Below are 20,658 nucleotides of genomic sequence, written 5' to 3'. Positions count from 1 at the left end.
CCCGTCCAGCCATAGGCTCCTATCTGGTTCCTCCTATCCCAACAGCTACTGGAGTTAAAGATGCAGAATGTGGGGTGTCTGGCTGGCTCAGTAGGCAGAGCATGAGACTCTTAATCTCAGAGTCGTGAGTTCAAGCCCCAAGTTGGGCATGTAGCCTACTTAAGAAATAATAAAATAAAAATAAAATATGATTCCTTTCTATCACACCAAGAGTTTAAGAGAGAGAGAGAGAGAGAGAGAAAGAGAGAGAGAGAGAGATGCAGAATGTGACTACCATGCTAAACCAGCAATGACCAACCTCATGGCCTGGGTCTCATTATGGTATGCAATTTAAGCAAATCTGTCACCAACATTCATAGCACCCTACATGCATTTCATCACATATAAACCAGTAGTGCTTTTGGTTCCTATTCTTAAACAGTATTGATTGCAAAATGCTGGGAAATTTCCCAATGCAATTATGGTACACACATCAAGAACATATTTTTCTTTGTTTCTTTTCTTGGGGGGTTTAGTTATAGACTCTGATTATAGGACGTACTTAAGGAGAAACAGAAGGAAACATTGAGAGGCACCTGGGTGGCTCAGTCAGTTAAGCATCTGACTCTTGATTTCAGCTCAGATCATGATCTCATGGTCATGAGCTCGAGCCTTGCATAGGGCTCTGCACTGGGCACGGAGCCTACTTAAGATTCTCTCTTTTCTCCCCCCTCTGCCCACCCCACTGGTACTCTCTCACTCTCATGCTCTCTCTTTCTCTCTCTCTCAAAAAAAAAAAAGGAAACATTGATAAAGAATGTGTTATTGATGACTGCGAATAACCATAGTCATAGCAACAATAATGAGTAACATTTACTGAGTGCCAGGCCCTCATTACCTACATCTGTCACCTCTAGTCCACACAGTGATTCCAAAAGGAGGGAATCAGAGAGTTTAGGTGTCTGGGCCAAGACGATGCAGCTATTAAGGGCAGAGTCCAGTGGTCAACACACAAGTATGATTCACAGAAGCTGTGAGAATACTTCAGAGAAAGGCACATGTTTTTCTGTTTAGACCCATGTACATTTCTTATCAAGCAGATGAGAAACTTCTATAAGCCTTTGATTCCTGCTGCCCTCTGCCTGAGTGACAGTGTAGTAAGAATGATTCCTGTCTTCTCTGCTTGTGCCCAGAGTGGAAGGAGGGAACGGCCATGAAAAAACACCACGAGCTTTCAGAGAAAGGCACTATATGTTTTTAGTGAATTAGAATAACTATTTTATCATCTGGAACAATGGCAACTCCATCCATGTGATGTTGAGCTTCCCAGAGACTACAGCCACCAACGTTGTTGACTTTCCACGGGGCAGTCAGCAAAAGACTGATGAGATATCAATGCCTCTGCCCTTTGATTTTTGTAAGGATTAACTTTAGTGAGGAATTCTTCGGGAAAAGGGCAGGAATGCTTACAGTGGAATCCCAGTGACCGGCAAAAAAAAAAAAAAAATGGGTAACTCACTTCTCCCATAATCAAGAGAGTTAAAGAAAAATAAGCAAATGAACATTGAGGGGGACACAGGCTGAAACAAACCCTGGAATCACTTCCACTTCTATATTTAACAGACACCTGCTGTGTTTCTAAAGTTCTCAAGTTCTCTGGGGTGCGTGGGTGGCTTTGTCAGTTAAACATCCAACTTTGGCTCATGTCATGATCTCACCATTTGTGAGTTCGAGCCCCATGTCAGGCTCTGTGCTAACAGCTCAGAGCCTGGAGCCTGCTTTGGATTCTGTGTGTGTGTGTGTGTGTGTGTGTGTGTGTGTGTGTGTGTGTGTGTCTGCCCCTCCCCTGCTCGCATGGGTCCTCTCTCTCTCTCTCTCTCTAAAATAAACATTAAAAAAAAATTTAAAGTTCTCAAGTTTTTTTGATACAGAAAGATGTACAAGACAATGAATATAGTGAAAGAATTAAGATGCAGAGAAGTTTGTAGAATCCAATACCTATATGTAAAAATTAAAAAGAATTTTGACATACTAGCATTTGAAATTTCTAGAAGAGGAAATAAACTGTTAAGTGTTAAAAAAAAAAAAAAAGAAAAAAATTTACTCTCACACTTTCAACTTTATGTCCTTTTGTACTATTTAAATTTTTCATCACAAAGATGTGCCTCTGAAAATAAACATTTCGTTCATTCATTCTGGAAATGCTTATTTAGCACCTATAATGTGACAGCACTCTTGTAGGGGCAGTAAACAAGTCACAGGAAGTCGATGCCAGCTCTTTAGCTGACACCTTAAAGGAAGGTAACAAGTTATTCCAAAATAGGAAACAGAAACAATAAAGTTGGTCAGGAGGGCTAGGGGGAGTGTGGGGGTCTCTGCTTCTTGTGGCGGGTCTGAAGTGCCCTCTGAGGTGACATTCGAACAGAGCCCTGAAGGTGAGGGAGCAAGCCATGCCAGTACTGAAGGGAAAAAGAGTTCCAGGTCAAGGGGACAGTAAGGGCAAGGGCCCCAAAGCAAGAGTGTGCTGTTCTAGAACAGCTAAGGAGCAAGTGGCCAGAGCTGAATGAGGAAGAAGAAACAGAAGAATAGCTGGGGCCACATCATGCCATGCCACATAAGGTCACTTTATTTTGGGTGAGATAGAAAGACAGTGCAGGGACTGAGGCAAAGAGATGACAGAATAGGACTTCCAGTGTCTGAATGGAGAATAGACCACGCCAGTCTCGAATTTACAAACCGTGAGATCATGACCTGGGCCAAAGTTGGACGCTTAACTGACTGAGCCACCCAGGGGCCCCTGATGTGACAGTATTTGTCATCTAATAGCCCAGAAGTTCATTCCATGAAAAGAAATGATATTCACCATCAGCTTCTACTGAGGCCAAATACTGCTTTTAACACTCAGCCATTTTGTCCAAAATAAGTAGGCAGCACATCCCTGAACAGAGCACATATGCAATTAGTTGATGCCACAGAGTTCAAAGTGGACTAAGTGAATTACAGAATATGAGTTGCGGAACGACTCTTGGAGACAGACTGGCTCATCTTACAGATGAGGAAACTGAGTCTAGGGAAAGTGCAAGGCGCCTCTGGCTAACAGAGTTGCTACTTAACAGGCAGAGGACAACAGGGAACTCCAGACGTCCTGGCCAATGTCCTCCCCATCACTTTTCACCTGTATTGATACTCAATTTCTTTCCTGCTAGGAAACCATCTTAATCATCTCTAATAACAGCAGGTGCCACCATCCCCAGTGCAACCCTCAAGGCCAACTGTGATTTGCACCTATTGACACGGCAGTTAATTCCTTTTCTTGCCCCGCTGATGTCCACTGAGGTCGTTTAAATTTAGCCTCCCTAAGACTGAAGGCAAAGGAAGCAAAGCGTTTCGGTCACAAAAACCCAGATCCCATGCAAAGACCCATGTGTAAAGCTAAAGATACCGTATTTCCAAGACTTTGGTATAATAGAGCCTATAAACCCTAAAGAGACATGAGGCAGAAATCTCCTGAGTGACTCAGGAGGATAAAAATGTAGGGGAGTGGGTGGAGGGAAAGAGGTTGTGGGATCACAGAACCTTCCATCACCTGTCTGTGAGTGGAGTTATAACAAGCCTGTCAGTGCAGCCTAAAAATTCATTCTGGTATATGAAAGCCACATCCGTGATGTGGATCATCATCTTGTCGGAATCTTCGTTAAAATAAAATCTGCACTGTTTCAGCCACTCGAAGTCTGTAGGGCTCTTGATATGCATGTGGCACTGAAATGCAAAAGGGAGATGTTAGAGCTGAGATGAGAACCACTTATTAAATATGCACATTAGGGGGCGCCTGGGTGGCGCAGTCGGTTAAGCGTCCGACTTCAGCCAGGTCACGATCTCGCGGTCCGTGAGTTCGAGCCCCGCGTCGGGCTCTGGGCTGATGGCTCGGAGCCTGGAGCCTGTTTCCAATTCTGTGTCTCCCTCTCTCTCTGACCCTCCCCCGTTCATGCTCTGTCTCTCTCTGTCCCAAAAATAAATAAAAAACGTTGAAAAAAAAATTAAAAAAAAAAAAAATATGCACATTAGCATTCACGTAGATCATAATGGGATGTAAGACAACCCAGCTGGTTTGGAGATATCAACTACATCACCATCCAACCCATTCATTGACTGATCGGCAAAAAGGACACTTGAGAAGATACAGGAATAGGAAAATTCAAGAGGAACCCCTAGTTGTGCCCACCAATGTAAACAGCATGACATATTTTAATAGATATTCACTTCTCAAGTTGCACCCTTAAATGCCCCAAACCACAGCCCTAACCATAAAGTACAACGCATGAAAAATGTTTTGGCATGCAAAGACAGAATCAAACAATCTCATTAGGAAAAAGGCATCTCTTGTGATTATGACAAAGTACAATGTTGGGGTTTTTTAATCCATTCGTTATCCTTCCTAGGATTTGCGGCGGGCCAAAATTTCTAACATCCAAATGGCAGGTTATTGACCAGTAACGCTTTTGTCTGAGTTTTGTAACCAAAATGTTAAGCCGTTTTCATCATTTTTCTTGGATAAATAATAAATCTAAAATTATCCTGGGCCCTTTATTTCTCAGAGAGGCAAACAGTGTGCTTCACTATTAAGAGAGATTAGACCACAAGAGCTTCAATAAGCTGTCCTCTCCGTTACGTCACAACCGATCTTTTATAATCTTTTTCACATAATGGGGCAAGACACGATCCAGAAAGTTATTATGAAAATAAGGGCTTTTTGCCTCTTATCTAATGTTCTATTTTGTAGCAGAGGACAAATTTCACTTCTTTTCACATTTCCTATTTTCCATAACTACTAAACTGCCTTTGCTACTCTGTTTTCTCTTGAAAGGCAAGAATCTGCATGACCTCTGGATGTCACCAGCCATATTAGGAAAGGCCATTTGCAATCAATGACATAAAATGTAGCGAAACTTGTTAAAGATGTGACTTATCCAAAAGCCTCCAAGGAAGCATGAACCAATTCTTCTAGCAGTGTTACCTGTCACTTCCATAGCAAGAGACTGGTAATCTTTAATAACTAACAGGAACACAAGACCAATGAACGCTTTTTTCAGGATGTTCCATGGCAGTTTAGCTTCCAAACTGGTCACGTAAAGAATCTAAAATAAAGTCTAATTGATCAATAACATCTTAACAAGAGATCATCAAAATATGACTGAAATTTTGGTTTAAAGACTGAAAAAAAAAATTTGACAAACAAGTTCTCATCAGGAAGATGACCCTTTGCCTGAATCTAACCTTTCCTTTGAATTCATTCAAACTAATCCCAGTGGGTAAACACAGATATTGCCCAGTGTTTGCTTTTCTATAGATGCCATAGTATTTATAAAGCATTTACCAGGTCATCAAAGATATCCCTTTGGTGCACATGGATAGTAATCAAAGTCTCATATTTAACTCGTTCCATGGAACTCAGATCCTTCGTCGTGATGCCTATCAATGTATTCAACAGCTCCAGAAAAGACTGGTTGGTTTTCTGCATGATTTTTTTATCAAACTTGGCATTTCTGAGGGCTTCTTCTGAATCCCGTGTCCATATCATTTGAATTCCTAATAATCCAACCTTATGGAAACAAAAAAAGGCTTTATGAGTGTGTGTGACATATTAATATATTTAAATAGAAATTACAATATAGTGAATGATGGTGATTATTATGCAAATGTAAGGACATCCTTGATTATTTCAACTTGATTCATTGTTTGGAAACCGATGGAAACTCTATTCATAATGTTCCCTGGCAGTTACACATATACAACCTCATGATGTGTCCACAATTTTTTCCTTGTAATTTTAAATCATTTATTGTTTAAGTCATATTTCTCCCTAGATAGATTTTAAATTACTGGAAGGGAAAGAACATGGCTTAAACCTGTTTTTCTCAAGCTAGCAGGGTTTACATGTGGTAGATACCCACAAAATCTTTATTGATCATAATGGTTAAGAGAACATCGGTTTTTACATTTTAACACTAAAATACATTTCTCATCTTTCTGGCTAAGCATACGCTCAGTACTTTGTTATGATTTATTTACTAAAAAGATTCAGCAGGAAAAAGAAAAACCTTTTAGGTTAAAGAAAATATAAAGAAAATGTATCTATACAACATGTGTAAGATGTTATTTATACTTATACGTATGTATATAACCAAATAATCTGTAGCTGAAACCTTCAAGCTTATCTATATTAAGAAATCCTTAAGAAAATCTTAATACTGGTCCAGAGTTAAATTATAGTCAGTTGTGTAGTTTACAATAGGCAATGTACGAGATCTAGTATGACTATTCTGTAAAAAATATTTTCCAATTTAATACACTGACCTGAGCAGGGAAGGAAGAAAGAAATTCAATCAGCTGGAAACCTGTTTCTTGAATATTTGCAGCTGCCTGGCGAATCACAAGATGTAATGAGGACTGAGACTCCTCCAAGAGAGAATTAAGCCAAACTTCCACATTGCCCTCTGCCATCACAGGTTTATCCAAGTCAACCGTCTCACCCTCTCGAGAGGAGATTGACAGAATTCGATCATAGATCTACAATAGAAGCCAAAACAGAAAAGAAAAAAAAAGCTATATTCACATAAAGAATGAATTCCTCCACTGCCCTCTTGTCAGTGTTATCCTTCCTGAAGGAAGGTAAGCTATAGATTTTAAAATAAGAGGCAAAATATGATTCAAAATCAATTTCAAGCCAAAAAAAAGTCACCCATGAAATCGAAAAGGGAATACTTTTCGAACTGAGATAAATCAATTCCAATTCATCTACACCTGAAAGGCAAAAACTTACTTCCTAACAGAAATACTCAACGTAAATGTGATGATCGAAAAAAGTCTAGTTTCCGCCAATGAAATGGGACACTGTAAGAGCCTGTCATCCACACCACAAGCTTATCGAGTCAACATTAGCAACGACCAGGCCAATATGATCAATGCAAACGCCTTTCCAGGTAATTCCACATCTGTACTAATTGTCGTCTTTACAGGAGCTCCTGGTGGCACATAACGTTTTCTTTTTCTTTTTTTTTTTAATGTTGTTTTTTTTTGTTTTTGTTTTTAGAGAGAGAGAGAGGAAGAGAGAGACAGAGAGAGGGGGAAACAGAGGATCTGAGGGTGGGCTCTGCGCTGACAGCATGGAACTCAGTGCAGGGGTTTGAACTCACGAACCATGAGATCATGACCTCAGCTGAAGTTGGACGCTTCACCAACTGAGCCACCCAGGTGCCCCGATGTTTTCTAATTCAAATCCAGCTCCTAGTCTGGTCTTCTCACCTCAGTTTCCACGTAGCATGGCATCATGAGGATAGCATGCTATTTGCTAAAATACAGGTTCAAATGGTGCTCTGCCATTCATTGACCATGCGATGGTGGAGGACACATCTCTGAGACTAAATTTCTTGCTCATAACTAGTCATTAAAACCTATGCCTGTGCTGCTTCCCTACTCACTTCACAGGCTGCTCATAGCATACAATAAAATAAGGCAAATGATCAAGTAAGTACAAATTTGTTGCGTTCTTGTTCTTTAATAAGTGGGATACTGTTTCCTTGGGTTCCAACATAGTACCTTATCAATGAATCCTCCTGTGTCGTAGACAGAAGTGATCTACCAAGAAGCTAATGAGACAGAAGTTCCACAGCCTGTCACTTCCACGGGCCCTTTCCAAGTCCTGACTAGAGTTGTAGATTTATAATTTCACAGGAGTGAGGACCTACAAAAACCGGATCTGCCCCTGGTTGTAGAAATGTTATAGCAAGAGAAAAGAGCAAAAAAGCGATGCTATTTATTTTAAGAAGTAATTGCTATGAATAGTGGCTAAAAATGAGGACGTTTCATTGATTCCCACTGTGCAATGAGACCGTGAGAAGCTGCACTCTAGAACCGTTCAGTCCTAGTGCAGAAGGATGTAAGAAAAGCATCGGGAAGAACTTCCTGTGCAATTCAGTGCCTCTTTCAACCCACACATCCAGTAGGTCTACAAGAAACAATGGTTTTGACCCGCTAAATCCATACTGCCTTCCCTTCCTCTCTCCCCATTCTCCTTCATCAAGGCTCTGTTGTAGCACCTCAGCCTTTTCCATCCCGACTGGGTTCCATGCCTCCTTCTGTTTTACCTCCTACACTGAGCCAGAGAATCTTTCTGAAACACAACTGGGTCACCGCCCTGCGTAAAGCCCTCCTGCACCTTCTGTCATGTTCAGGATGAAGTAGAATTCTGTAGTGTGATACGCTTGGCCGTTTGGAATCTGGTCCCATGTCTCCTTCTTCCCCTTCTCCCTTTGCTCATCGCTGCCCATCAGGGTTAAAATGTGTACCCCCAGGGTGCCTGGGTGGCTCAGTCAGTTAAGCGTGTGACTTCAGCTCAGGTCATGATCTCGAGGCTCATGAGTTCAAGCCCTGCTTCAGGCTCTGTGCTGACAGCTCAGAGCTTGGAGCCTGCTTCAGATTCTGTGTCCTTCTCTGTCTCTGCTCCTTGCCCATTCATGCTCTGTCTCGCTGTCTCAAAATAAATAAATGTTAATTTTTTTAATTTAAAATACATGTTGAAGTCCTAAGCCCAGAACCTGTGAATGGAACCTTATTTGGAAATAGGGTCTTTGTAGACGTCATCAAGTTACGATGAAGGTGGACCCTAATCCAATAACTGGTGTTTTTATAAGAAGCAAATCTAGACAGAGAGACACAGACACACAGGGAAGATATCATGCAAAGATAAAAGCAGATATCAACGTGACATGGGTATAAGCCAAGGAACATCCAGGGTTGCCAACTGCCACCAGAAACTAGGAGAAAGGCGAAGATGAACTCTCCTTCAGAGCCTCCAGCAGGAACCAAGTCTGCTGGCATCTTAGTTCAGACTTCTAGGCTCCAGAAAGGTGAGAGAAGAAATTTCTGCTGTCAATCCAGAGCAGCCGTAGGAAACCGACACAACCCCTCACATAGCCACACTCCCGACACCCCAGGCTGCCCGCACTTTTCAGACCCTTGCACCTGCCCTTGCTTCTGACTGGATCATGCACCCCTTTCTCCACCTGCCTGGGTAGATTGCACTTGCCTTCAAATTATCAGTTCAAGTACCATACTGTCCCGCAGGGAGCCTTCCCTGACACCCCTTATACCAGGCTAAGGCTCCCTGACAGCATCCCCATGTTATTTGTGCATAACACTAGCACAGCAAGTCAAGAATTACCAACCGTTAAATGGCCAGATTTCTCATGAATGTTGCACAGCATAAAAACAACTTCGGTGTAATGATAAATTCTTCCCCAGGAAGAGCCCCAGGACGAGCACCATGCCTGACACACAGCCACGGGCATGAACTTAAACGAATGGCTTTTGATCGCGTCCAATGTAATCACTCCACCACGGCACCAGCTGCACTCTAGAAACACCCCACCCGAGTGCGGATCCCGGAGGTCTCTGATTCTCGAGTTCAGCACAACATCTGGCACATGGAAGTTGCTCCCCGAGAGCATGCCAGGATGAATAAGGGAATGGCATTGAGGGTTTCCGGGAAGCCCCGGAGGACGACTGAACACACTGTCAAACTGGAAGGGCCTCTTTCCCAGGGAATTTGGGGTGAAGCGATGGATCAGGCAGTATCTTCTGGCAGCCGTGCAAATGCAACCTCCCTTACGTTGAACGGCTTCTCTTGGGTCCCCCACAACTCCATGACCCTAGAAACTTGTAAGGAGTGTTTCAAAAAAAAAAAAAGGCTTCAATCAAGCATGATGAGCACCAGGGAAGACGATCACGCCAAATACTTCTGAAACCTAATTAAAACAATCAAATCACTGCGGCAATTCTGCTTCGTCAAGGGACTATTTTCTGAGCGATTGGTTTCTTTGTTTCGTTGAATTTCGCAACAGCTAACTTGGCACAATGCTACATACGATGCATCCCTAATCATATTTATACTGTTACTCAGATTTACACTTTGGATAGTAAGAAATCACACAATTCTGAAGGCACATTGGGCCCAAAAGTTTGTTTTTAATCACTAGCTGGGAGTAACCCTATGCAAACACACATCAGAGAGCGATTGTACAAAGACAAGGGAAGTTTAAGATATGGCAATTGCTGGCCAGCAGTTAGAATTAGGCAAACCTTTTCATGGAACTTGACAGATTTGATGTTGTCAAACACATTCAGCAAATGGGCTTGTATCGTGTGTGTGTCTGATGCCTGCCCCAGGATCTCCAGAAGGGCGGGGTCCGAGACAAAGAAGAAGCGAGGAAAGCAAAGACGTTTTTTCTCCAAGTACCTAAGTGGAGAGGAAAAGAGAAGCTTTATAAACACACAAAGCAGGCCTTTCTAGAAATAAACTCATCAGGACGGCGAGAAGGGGGAAGGATTGTGAGACAATCAAATTTTCCCACACACTGTTCGATGTTTTTGTCCTGTGGTTCTTACTAATCTTGCCTAGTAGCATTCCTTATTTGGATGAAAAACAAATATTTTTTCCAGAACTGATAGGAGAGTTTCTTCATCTTTCACGAGTATAATGCATACCCTTGAGGTAATCTGGAAAAGCTTGTACTTTCTTGGTGGAGGACGGGAGCAATCACACTCAGGGAGTTTTGGAGGGGGTGGGGGGGTGGTCTTGCTGCAAGCACAGTGCTGTGTCAGCTGAAGGGTGCATCTCATTCTTGGAATTGTATCTTAAAGAATGCAATGAGGGGCGCCTGGGTGGCTCAGTCGCTTAAGCGTCCGACTTCAGCTCAGGTCACGATCTTGCAGTCCGTGAGTTCGAGCCCCACGTCGGGCTCTGGGCTGATGGCTCAGAGCCTGGAGCCTGCTTCCGATTCTGTGTTTCCCTCTCTCTCTGCCCCTCCCCCGTTCATGCTGTGTCTCTCTCTGTCTCAAAAATAAATAAAAACGTTAAAAAAAAAAATTAAAAAAAAAAAAAAAAAAGAATGCAATGAATCCATTACCGAAGCAGAAGGCAAAATCTAGCTCTGAATAAACTGTGTGAAGGGGCCCTGGCACTATTCTCTGCCTCCAGGAATTACTGAAACCCAGAGAATTTTCAACTGTGCTTTTGTTTCTATATTTTGTTTCTATATTTGCTTAACTTTATGGTGTTTCTTTGTGTTACGGATATATTTTTCTGTTATTTTGTTTAATGTTTATTTTCGAGAGACAGAGCACGAGCCGGGGAGGGGCAGAGAGAGGAGGAGACACAGAATCCGAAGCAGGCTCCAGGCTCTGAGCTGTCAGCACAGAGCCCAACACGGGGCTTGAACTCACCAACCTTGTAAGGTCATAACCTGAGCTGAAGTCAAACGCTTAATCGACTGATCAAATTTTTTAAATGCTTATGTATTTATTTTGAGAAGAGGTAACATAAGCGGGGGAGGGGCAGAGAGAGAGGGAGAGAGAAAACACCAAGCAGGCTCCAAAGTGTCAGCACAGAGCCGGACACAGGGTTGGATCTCACAAACCGTGAGATCACGACCTGACTTGAAATCAAGATTTGGACACCTAACCGACTGAGCCACCCAGGCGCCCCTCACATTTTTCTTTAAATTCTAGTTAGCTAACATTCAGTGCAATATTGGTTTCAGGAGTAGAATTCAGTGATTCATCACTTACATACAACACCCAGGGCTCATTATAACAAGTCCCCTCCTCAGGACCCATCACCCATCTAGCCCATCCCCCATCCACCTCCCTCCATCAACCCTCAGTTTGTTCTCTATCTTTAAGAATCTCTTACGGTTTATTTCCCTCTCTCTTCTTCCTTTTTTACAAAAATTCTTCTTTTGTCAAATGTCCTTCAATAGTTACTTGACTTGACTCAATAATTTTATGAATCATATCAAATCATGCATACCTGAAAACCTATTTTTCTAAAAAATTATTTTGAAGGATTTGCTTGCAAATGGTTTTGCTTTAAAGTTAACATTTAAAGGGTGTTTTACCAATGCTTTAATTGCCTATGATCTTCGTGATTAATAATGTCTTCACAGGACAATTTTCTAAAGGAAAAGTATTAGCATAGGCCCATGGCATAAGCTGTTGGGATGCCCATCACCTAGATTAGAGTAAATTTGCAAATATTTGCCAAGGAAAATCTCGGCCCTAGTTCCACCTCCTACTGAACCTGCCTCCACATGTAGTGGGGTAGACATCCATCTAGGCATGGTCTTGTTTAGACTCTTCAACTTTCCTAAAAGCATGCCAACTTCATCACCCTCCCAGCTGACACCAAAGTCTATGGATTTGTCTTTAACCAGCAGTGCCAATGGTCTATCACCTAGATTCTTGTCAGGGCTTAAAATCCCTCACATTTCACACTGCCCCATATCCTCTGTTAACTTGGATATACCAGTGATATTCACGAAGGAGTTCCTGAAGAGTGTGAAGGCATCCCATCGCGACTTCCCTGGATCAAGCCATTCTGTCATAATGTCTCCCACTTGACTCACACTGGGGTAAGGCAAGTAGGTGAGGATTCTGCTGAGTGTTCCCATTATAGAGAATGCACAATAGAGTATCGTCCAAGGTGTCAATTTAAAACAAACAAAAAAAAAAATGTTGTTTTCCCGAGCAACTGGAACCTTTCATTTTATGCATCGTATGAATGCTATACCTAATCGTACATCACTCTTTCCTTTGTCCCTGGGAAAAAAGCCTTTGGTCTCTGAATCTGAGGTCCATTTATAGCTTCTTTTTGAGACAAGTTTACCATCTTTGGTTTTTATCCTTTCCTTTCACCTTAATTTTCTCATTACTTTATTATTTTCCAGCAGCCACCGCAAAAGCCACTTAACCAGCCAAGCATAGGTAAGTAAGCCCCCTCCCTTACATGTTACCCTACAGGTGTTTCTTCTATTTTCATTCAGCTCAGTCACGTTTTTGGTTCAAGTTTAAGCAACACCTCTACTTACTTCACAGAGATCCTTCCAAAGTGCCATTTGAGGCTCAGAATTTTAACCACCACCCATGACTCTGAGCACAGCCTGGCTTAGGTGCCCTGGGTTGCTCAGTGCACAAGACAGCTGCCTAGTCACAGGTGGTGTTATAGGTACTATTGTAGGTCATGAGAACATGGGGGCGTTGGTGTGGGGAGGGGCATCTATCTCCCAGAGTTAGCCAAGGAGACATCATCACTTAGTTGGGGTTAAAAGCTCAGAATATGGGGCATGTCAGTGTCATGTACGTCTCAGCACAATTAGCAACCCTGATGCTGCTCCCACTCGTGACTACAGATGATCGTGACAGGGAATTTTATGTGTCAGCTTGGCTGGGCCACGGTACCCACGTATCTGGTCAAACTTTGTTCTAGATGTTTCTGTGAAGGTTTTCATTTTAAAGTTTATTTACTTATTTTGAGAGAGACAGAGAGAGTGTGAGCAGGGGAGGGGCAGAAAGAGAGAGGAAGAGAGACAAGTCCAAGCAGGCTCCATGCTGCCAGCTGCAGAGCCTGACACAGGGCTCGAACCCACAAACCATGAGATCATGACCTGAGCCGAAACCAAGAGTCAGATGCTTAACCAACTGAGCCACCAGGCACCCCAGTGTAAAGGTATTTTTAGCTAAGATTAACATTTAATCAGAAGACTTTGAATAAAGCAGATTATCCTTCATAATGTGGGTGGGCCTCAACCAATCAGGCAAAAGCCTAAAGAAAAAAAGACTGACAGCCCCTTGAAGAAGGAATTCTGCCAGCAGACTGCCTTTGGGCTTGAACTGAAGCAGATCATCCCTGTGTCTCCAGGCTGCCAGCCTTCCCTGTAGATTTGAACTTGCCAGTCTTCTCCATCACATCTCTCTCCCTCAGTCCCTCTCTCTCTTCTTCTCTCTCTCTCTCTCTCTCTCTCTCTCTCTACCCCCAACCATGTGTATACACACCCTACTGATTCTATTTCTCTAGAGAACTCTGACCAGTACATAACCAATAGTTTATCCTAAATTTCTCCATACATACTGACTATTCTAAGATTGAAGGGGGGATATTTAGGGACACCTGGGTAGCTCAGCCAATTAAGTGTCCCACTCTTGATTGTAGCATAGGTCATGATCCCAGGGTCAGGGTATCGAGCCCCGTGCCAGGATCTGTGGTGAATGTGGAGCTTGCTGGAATTCCCACCCCCCCCCCCCGCCCCTCTCCCCTGCTCGTGCTCGCTCTCTCTCCCTCTCTCTCTCTCTCTCCCTAAAGTAAAAAATAATTTTAAAAAATGGTTAAAGGGGAGATACTTATTTTTTTAATATGAAGTTTATTGTCACATTGGTTTCCATACAACACCCAGTGCTCATCCCAACAGGTGCCCTCCTCAATGCCCATCACCCACTTTCCCCTCCCTTCCACCCCCCCATCAACCCTCAGTTTATTCTCAGTTTTTAAGAGTCTCTTATGGTTTGCCTCCTTCCCTCTCTGTAACTTTTTCCCCCTTCCTGTTCCCCATGGTCTTCTGTTAAGTTTCTCAGGATCCACATAAGAGTGAAAGAGAAAGAGGAGATATTTAAAAGCATGTATATTCCAGCTATAATATAAATAAGTCATGGGGATATATTTTACAGCATGGTGACTATAGTTGAAAATACTCTATTTCATATTTGAAAGCTGCTAAGAAAGTAGATCTTGAAAGTTCTCATTACAAGAAAAATAGTTTGTAACTATGCACGTTATGATGGACGTTAACTAGACTTATGGTGGTCATCATTTTGCAATATATACAAATCTCAAACCACTATGTTGCATACCTGAAACTAATGTAATGCTGTATGTCAATTATATCTCAATAAAAATAAAAAATACAGAAAACCATGTGTAGTTAACTGTTTTTGGAATATTCACTACTATTCATATTTCTGCTTACATGATTTATCTTGATTAGCCAAAGGGAAAGAAAAGAAAAATATATGTTACTCCTGGAATTCACCCCGCCTCCTATACACGTGTGTGTGTGTGCACGTGTGTGTGTGTGTGTGTGTGTGTGTGTGTGTGTATACACTGATAGATACATGAGGCTCTTGTTTCTGTACAATCTTGACTACTTGTGTACATTATACTGTTCATATTGTTCTTGGTCACACCTAATGAAATATTTTGACTCTTCAGATGCTTATCCAAGAAGAAAATCAGAAAAGTAGCCGTATCCGTTTTAAAAGGCAAGGACTATATGAGAATTTGCAAGACTTTGTCCCAGTGGATGGAAGAAGCCCTGAGTCCTATTATTCCAACATCAGAACAAATCCAGCAAGGGCTTGGAGATAATATGAGACTCCAAGCTACCAGTTTCATCTATGCAACAACATCGGACACGAATTACGTTTTAGCAAAAGAAAATCAATATGGCTAATGCTGTCTCGTCCCTCTGATCCCTTTCATCTCTAGGACGCTAAGGGGACCTTCACAGAGCCAGTAAACTTACCCAGTGAGGGATTTCTGGCACATTTCCAACTGGTCCAGCAAGTGCGGTAACAGCTGCCCCATGGTCTCATCTCCAACACAACACTGAACCACATTTGGCATTTCATGAGCCCGAGTCATAATCTTCACCCAAGATTTATCGATATTGGAAAAGCGCTTGGCTTCCTACAAAAACGAGGTAACAAAGCCCACTTGGACACATCTGTGATCTCAAGGAAAGCGCATCTCACATACCTTCTGCTGAGGCCAGATTTCTCCCCAGTCTGGATATCCCAACTCTACATGCCTAAAATGTCACACATGTTCTATTTCGATTCTCCTTTTGCACCATCCCACCCCCTTTCTTAAATAAGGTCCCCCCATTATGTTAACTGAAAGCAGAAGACAGACACAGAAATGAACATACAATATGAGACAGCTTGGAAGAGAAAAGCACTCCCAAGTGTTTTTGCCAGTTATCCCTAAATGAAGTGAATTTTATGTTTTTCAAGTTTGCTACACTGAGCACTGAATTGTTTGTATATTTAGAAATGAAAACATTTAAAAATAAGATACAAAACTAATTACGGTATAACCCTAATACTGTGAAATTTTTAAACATAGATTTTTTTTTCAGAAAAAAAAATTGAAAATGCGCAGAGGACTTTGAGAGAATAGAAATAAGGTTTTCCTTCTTCCCTAAAACTTTCTGTAGTTTACCAATAAGCATGTACTATCAAATATGAGAGCAAGAGACCCCACCGAGCTCCTTGAATATTGAATGTGAAAGTTGCCAGTATTACATCCAATTTGAGATTCCCCACCACCCAGCAAGAAGCAAAACATGCCCAAATATAAAAGCAGAAATAAAGAAATAAGTAAATAAATACTTAAAGTTTCAGTGTGTGGATACATTCCACTGGTAGGTGAAAAATACATCGGCTAACAGATCCATCCTCTGTAATGAAACTGAAAACTCACCACAGGGACAGCTAGGAAGACTGAGCAAAAAAAAACACTCAACACAACCGTGTTTCTAAAACTCAAATATATCATTAAAACATTATAATTTTGCAAACGATTTAAGGTAGTTGAATAAGAATCCTTGAGATTTGGTAAGAAAAATGTTTTTGATAAAAATTTCAAAATACTACACTCCATATTCCCCATAAGATGATTAAATTTGATGAGAAAAAAACATGTTCCACAATCTTGAGAAGAGGGCCTTTTTGTTCTGGAGTTTCTTTTTTCTGCCTGTTTCCACCCCCCCAGTTTTCCAGTACAGATATAATTGGGTGAATTATATAGCGTGAGTTGTTTTAAACTGTCAGTAGTAACAGAACGAATTATCCTGCCATTGTCGAGATAACTACGCCATAATTCCGCACTGTTCCCAAATTCTACCTTCAAATTACCTAAAGTGTATCAATTATGCAGACATTCCTTTTGTTTTTTAACCCTCTGTTTCCCACAAAACCACACGGTTTTGTAGCCTTCACACCCTTACTTTTCCACAATCGCTCTCTCCTTATAAAACAGTTCAACAACAACAACAAAAACATTGGGGAGGGTGTGGCTCCAGAGAAATTGAAATATTATTGCATTTTTGAAGGAATTATTAGTTATTAGAGAATTCTCTGAGTTAAAACCCTGATGAAACCATAAGGAAAATTCTGAAACCTTAGGAAGCTGCTTGGCAATATCTCCTCCCACAAAGACAGCTTCTAAGTAAATCCATAAATTCTGCACCATCATCCAGCTCTCAATGATGTCTGTTGAGTTGGAAAGGTACTGCACCCATTTTTGGATCTGGGCCTTGAACGGCATATTGTACCTAAAATGAAAAATACAGTCAGCATTTGGGAGGTTTTTTTGGTGTTTTCTTTTTTATTGTTGTTGTTTTCAAACTAAAAGATTTTACTTAATCCTAATTTTTACCTGTTTCTTTACAACTGGGATTATGTTGTGCTGGTTTTGAAAATGATGCTACTTGGGGCACCCGGGAGGCTCAGTCAGGTCAGCATCTAGCCCTTAATTTCAGCTCAGGTCATGACCTCGCGGTTCATGGGATCGAGCCCCGCGTCGGGCTCTGGGCTAACAGTGCAGAGCCTGCTTGGGATTCCCTCTGCCCCTCCACGATTCTTTCTCACACCTTCTCTCTCTCTCTCTCTCTCTCTCTCTCTCTCTCTCAAATAAATAAACTTATTTTTTTTTTAATGATGCTACCAAGTGACTAAATCATCATCATTTACTGGACATTGTTCGACTTTTCCTGTTTTGATCCAGAGCATAAACAGGTGGGAGATGTGTCATCTGAGGAGCAGATCAGGCATTAGACTTGATTCCACACAACTGCTAGAGTAATAAAATTGGGGTCTTTGTTGCTACAGCCAAGCGAGTAATAGTCTCTCTGCTGACCTTTGTGTCTTCTCCAGGGACTCTCTCTGGTTTCTCACATACCTTGAGGCAATTACAGAGACACTGGTGGGGATCAAACAACCAATTCAATTTTCAAACATGTTAATACCTGCAATCTCTCTCTAGCCTCCCCCTTTCTGGGTCTCTTTCCAACTTCCCAGCCACTCAAAACCACCCACTCGCGTGTGTCTGTGTGTGTGTGTGTGTGCGTGTGTATGTGTGCGTGTGCATGTGCGTGTGCTTGTGTGTGTATGTGTGTTAGGGCTCATGCATGTCTATGTGTAATACTCTGATAGTCACTCTTTAGTCTCTCCTATAGTTAATCTATCTTCCTTTTTTCATTCTTGAGAGAGAAACAGATCATGGCCTTCCAGTGTTTTTTTCCTTTTCTCTTTAGATATAGGACCCCATTTCTACCTGGAAACGTAAGTGCCCAGTTAAAATACTGAATTTCCCAGCCTTCTCTGCAGCAACGGGCAGGGCCGGGACTAAGTTCCACATCAGTAGCTCCCAACCTTGGCTGTACTTTGAGGACATCCAGCAGACATTAAAAATTGGGCCTGGGCACCAGGGTGGCTCCGTCGGTTGAGCATCCGACTTCGGCTCAGGTCATGATCTCGCGGTTTGTGAGATCGAGCCCCACGCGGGGCTCTGTGCTGACAGCTCGGAGCCTGGAGCCTGCTTCCGACTCTGTGTCTCCCTCTCTCTCTGACCCACCCCACTCATGCTCTGTCACTCTCTCTGTCAAAAATAAATAAACATTAAAAAAAAATAAACCCTACTCAGGCCTGCCTGGGTCCCACCCCCAAGAGACTCCAATTCTATCAGTGTGAGATGTGGCCCAGGCACTGGGATTTAAGTTCCCCAGGCGTCCAGTAAACAGCCAAGTGAGGACCACTCTCTTGGGTAAGAAGTGGGTGGCAGCATTGTATGGAAGGGGAAGTAAGGGGAAGGGCCACCCCTGGAAAAGACAGAAGGGTGAGCCTGATAAAGCTTAGGTCCCTGATGATGAGGTGGAGCCTGCTCTCTACCCTGAACCATCAGCCTTGGAGCTTCTTTTACGTGAGAGCCGCATAAACTTCAGTTTTGTGCAGGCAATGTTTCACGAGGTGTTTCTATTATTTGCAGACAAAATTCTAATAATTGTACTCCCTGTCACTATTTTTCCTTTTTCTTCGCCCTCAGGGATCCCTCCATTCCAACAGACTATGGACTTAAATCTTTCTCAAATATTAGTCATATTCATTAATAAAATTTTCATTCCCACAGTCCTAATTGTGAAACAGACTGTTTTAATATTCCACATTTTTCTGGGTTTTTTTTTTTTTTAATTTACGCTTTTCACTAGAATGCGGTTCCATAGCAACAGAGAACATTGTTTGATTTGCTCTTCTGTCCATAGCACCTAGAAAAGTGTATGGCACATGGTAGGTGTTCAATAAATTTGTACTGAATACGTGTTCCTCACACAACTCTCATCTGTGGATTCACTGCCATCGGTAAGGACAGTTTCCCCGTCCCTAACATAGTAATTTTTACTTAATTTGTATGTGTTCATTTTCTACCTCCCTAGGATGTGTTATTTTCCATCTGTCCTTCATTTATTTGGGTATGAATAGCAACCAAATTCATTCAAACTCACCAAATCCTAAGTACTTCAGAGTCAAGGTTACCAATGGTCTAAATCTCTAAGACCGAATTTTATATCCCACATTACTCACTTCAAACACTTGGGTGTACCAAGCAAAAGTGAAGAAGAGCAATTTTTATCAAACAGTATTAAGTGGTTATCAATCCCTACATTAAACTTATTCATATACATATACACACAGAAGAGACTGACGTTCGGAAGACAGAATGCAGTAAACTCGTATCTCAATGATACCCACATGCTACACAATTATTATATATCTGAGAAGATCCCGGTGAACAAAAAATTATTTCAGGAGGAGCAAAGGAAGCAAGGTACCAAGGAAATGTTAAGCTCATGAGTCTAAGGCACGTGCATCCAAAGCATGATGGTTTTGCAGTTAACTGTCAAACAGAAGTGTTAGACTCGTATCGGTCTGTGCTGTTTTATTTCTCTTTATGAATTAAATTCACTCTCTATCTTAATCTGTCATCTCATTAAAGTATGTACACAACTAAGAGTTTCTAGTCCACAGATGTTGGCACAACGATTTCCCAAGTAGAACGATTATTCTGAAGCTCAGCCTAATTTCCCCTGGACTCCGGAGCCTGTCAAGCTGTCAGCTGTGCGGTGAGGCTTGTCAGCTGCAGAGTTGAAACGTTCCGCAAGATCCAAGTGGCTAATTACATGTTGCATTATTTTGTCCAGTTGATGGTCTCAGACACATCCCACAGTACAGGATAAGGAAATAAAAACAGCATTACACACGCTGTGCCAAGGGCTAAAATTAAAACACGGATTTTTAATGTTAAATAAATTGTATGGGGGCCATTGCTGCATTGTTTAATATTAATTTCCCTTAAAACGTTTGCTGCGGTGGTCCCCACATCTCAGGGGAAAGATGGACGGACTTCCTACCTGTTGCTCAGTAGAGAGCCTAGCAACATCAAGCTGTCCTCCATGCTGGTGATGATTTCTGAGGTGCTGTCTCCCCGCAAGAGGAGCTCTCCACGGGCTTTAAAGCTGCCAAATGCGAATGTTTTGCTGTCCCACTCGTTCATCACTTGCTTCAGCTTGTGCTCAATGTCTCTCTCTTTCACCGCACTGATACAGATGTCCTATTAAAATTGCAAGCTCTAGCTTTACCACATGAAAGTCACACGTCCTTCGTGAACAGTCCAGATTCAGCAGAGGTCCTAGCCTCACTATTTGCCTCATACGTATCTAAAAATACTTTTCCCGC

At 42.0% G+C, this 20,658-nt stretch overlaps 1 protein-coding gene across 1 annotated transcript in view; it reads right to left on the bottom strand.

The window, feature by feature from the left end:
* Window positions 1–20,658, bottom strand: part of DNAH5 (dynein axonemal heavy chain 5) — a 279,701-nt gene that overhangs the window by 131,256 nt on the left and 127,787 nt on the right. The window contains exons 29-35 of the mRNA XM_042953052.1: window positions 20,334–20,533; window positions 17,048–17,201; window positions 15,390–15,553; window positions 10,117–10,273; window positions 6,334–6,546; window positions 5,354–5,578; window positions 3,566–3,738 (exon numbers count right to left, since the gene is read on the bottom strand). Of these exons, the coding sequence (XP_042808986.1) occupies window positions 3,566–3,738; window positions 5,354–5,578; window positions 6,334–6,546; window positions 10,117–10,273; window positions 15,390–15,553; window positions 17,048–17,201; window positions 20,334–20,533 (1,286 nt within the window). The remainder of the gene's footprint in view (window positions 1–3,565; window positions 3,739–5,353; window positions 5,579–6,333; window positions 6,547–10,116; window positions 10,274–15,389; window positions 15,554–17,047; window positions 17,202–20,333; window positions 20,534–20,658) is intronic.

Source organism: Panthera leo, chromosome A1 (assembly GCF_018350215.1).
Source record: "Panthera leo isolate Ple1 chromosome A1, P.leo_Ple1_pat1.1, whole genome shotgun sequence".
Classification (NCBI taxonomy): Eukaryota; Metazoa; Chordata; class Mammalia; order Carnivora; family Felidae; genus Panthera; species Panthera leo.
This window is presented reverse-complemented; position numbering and strand designations above follow the sequence as displayed.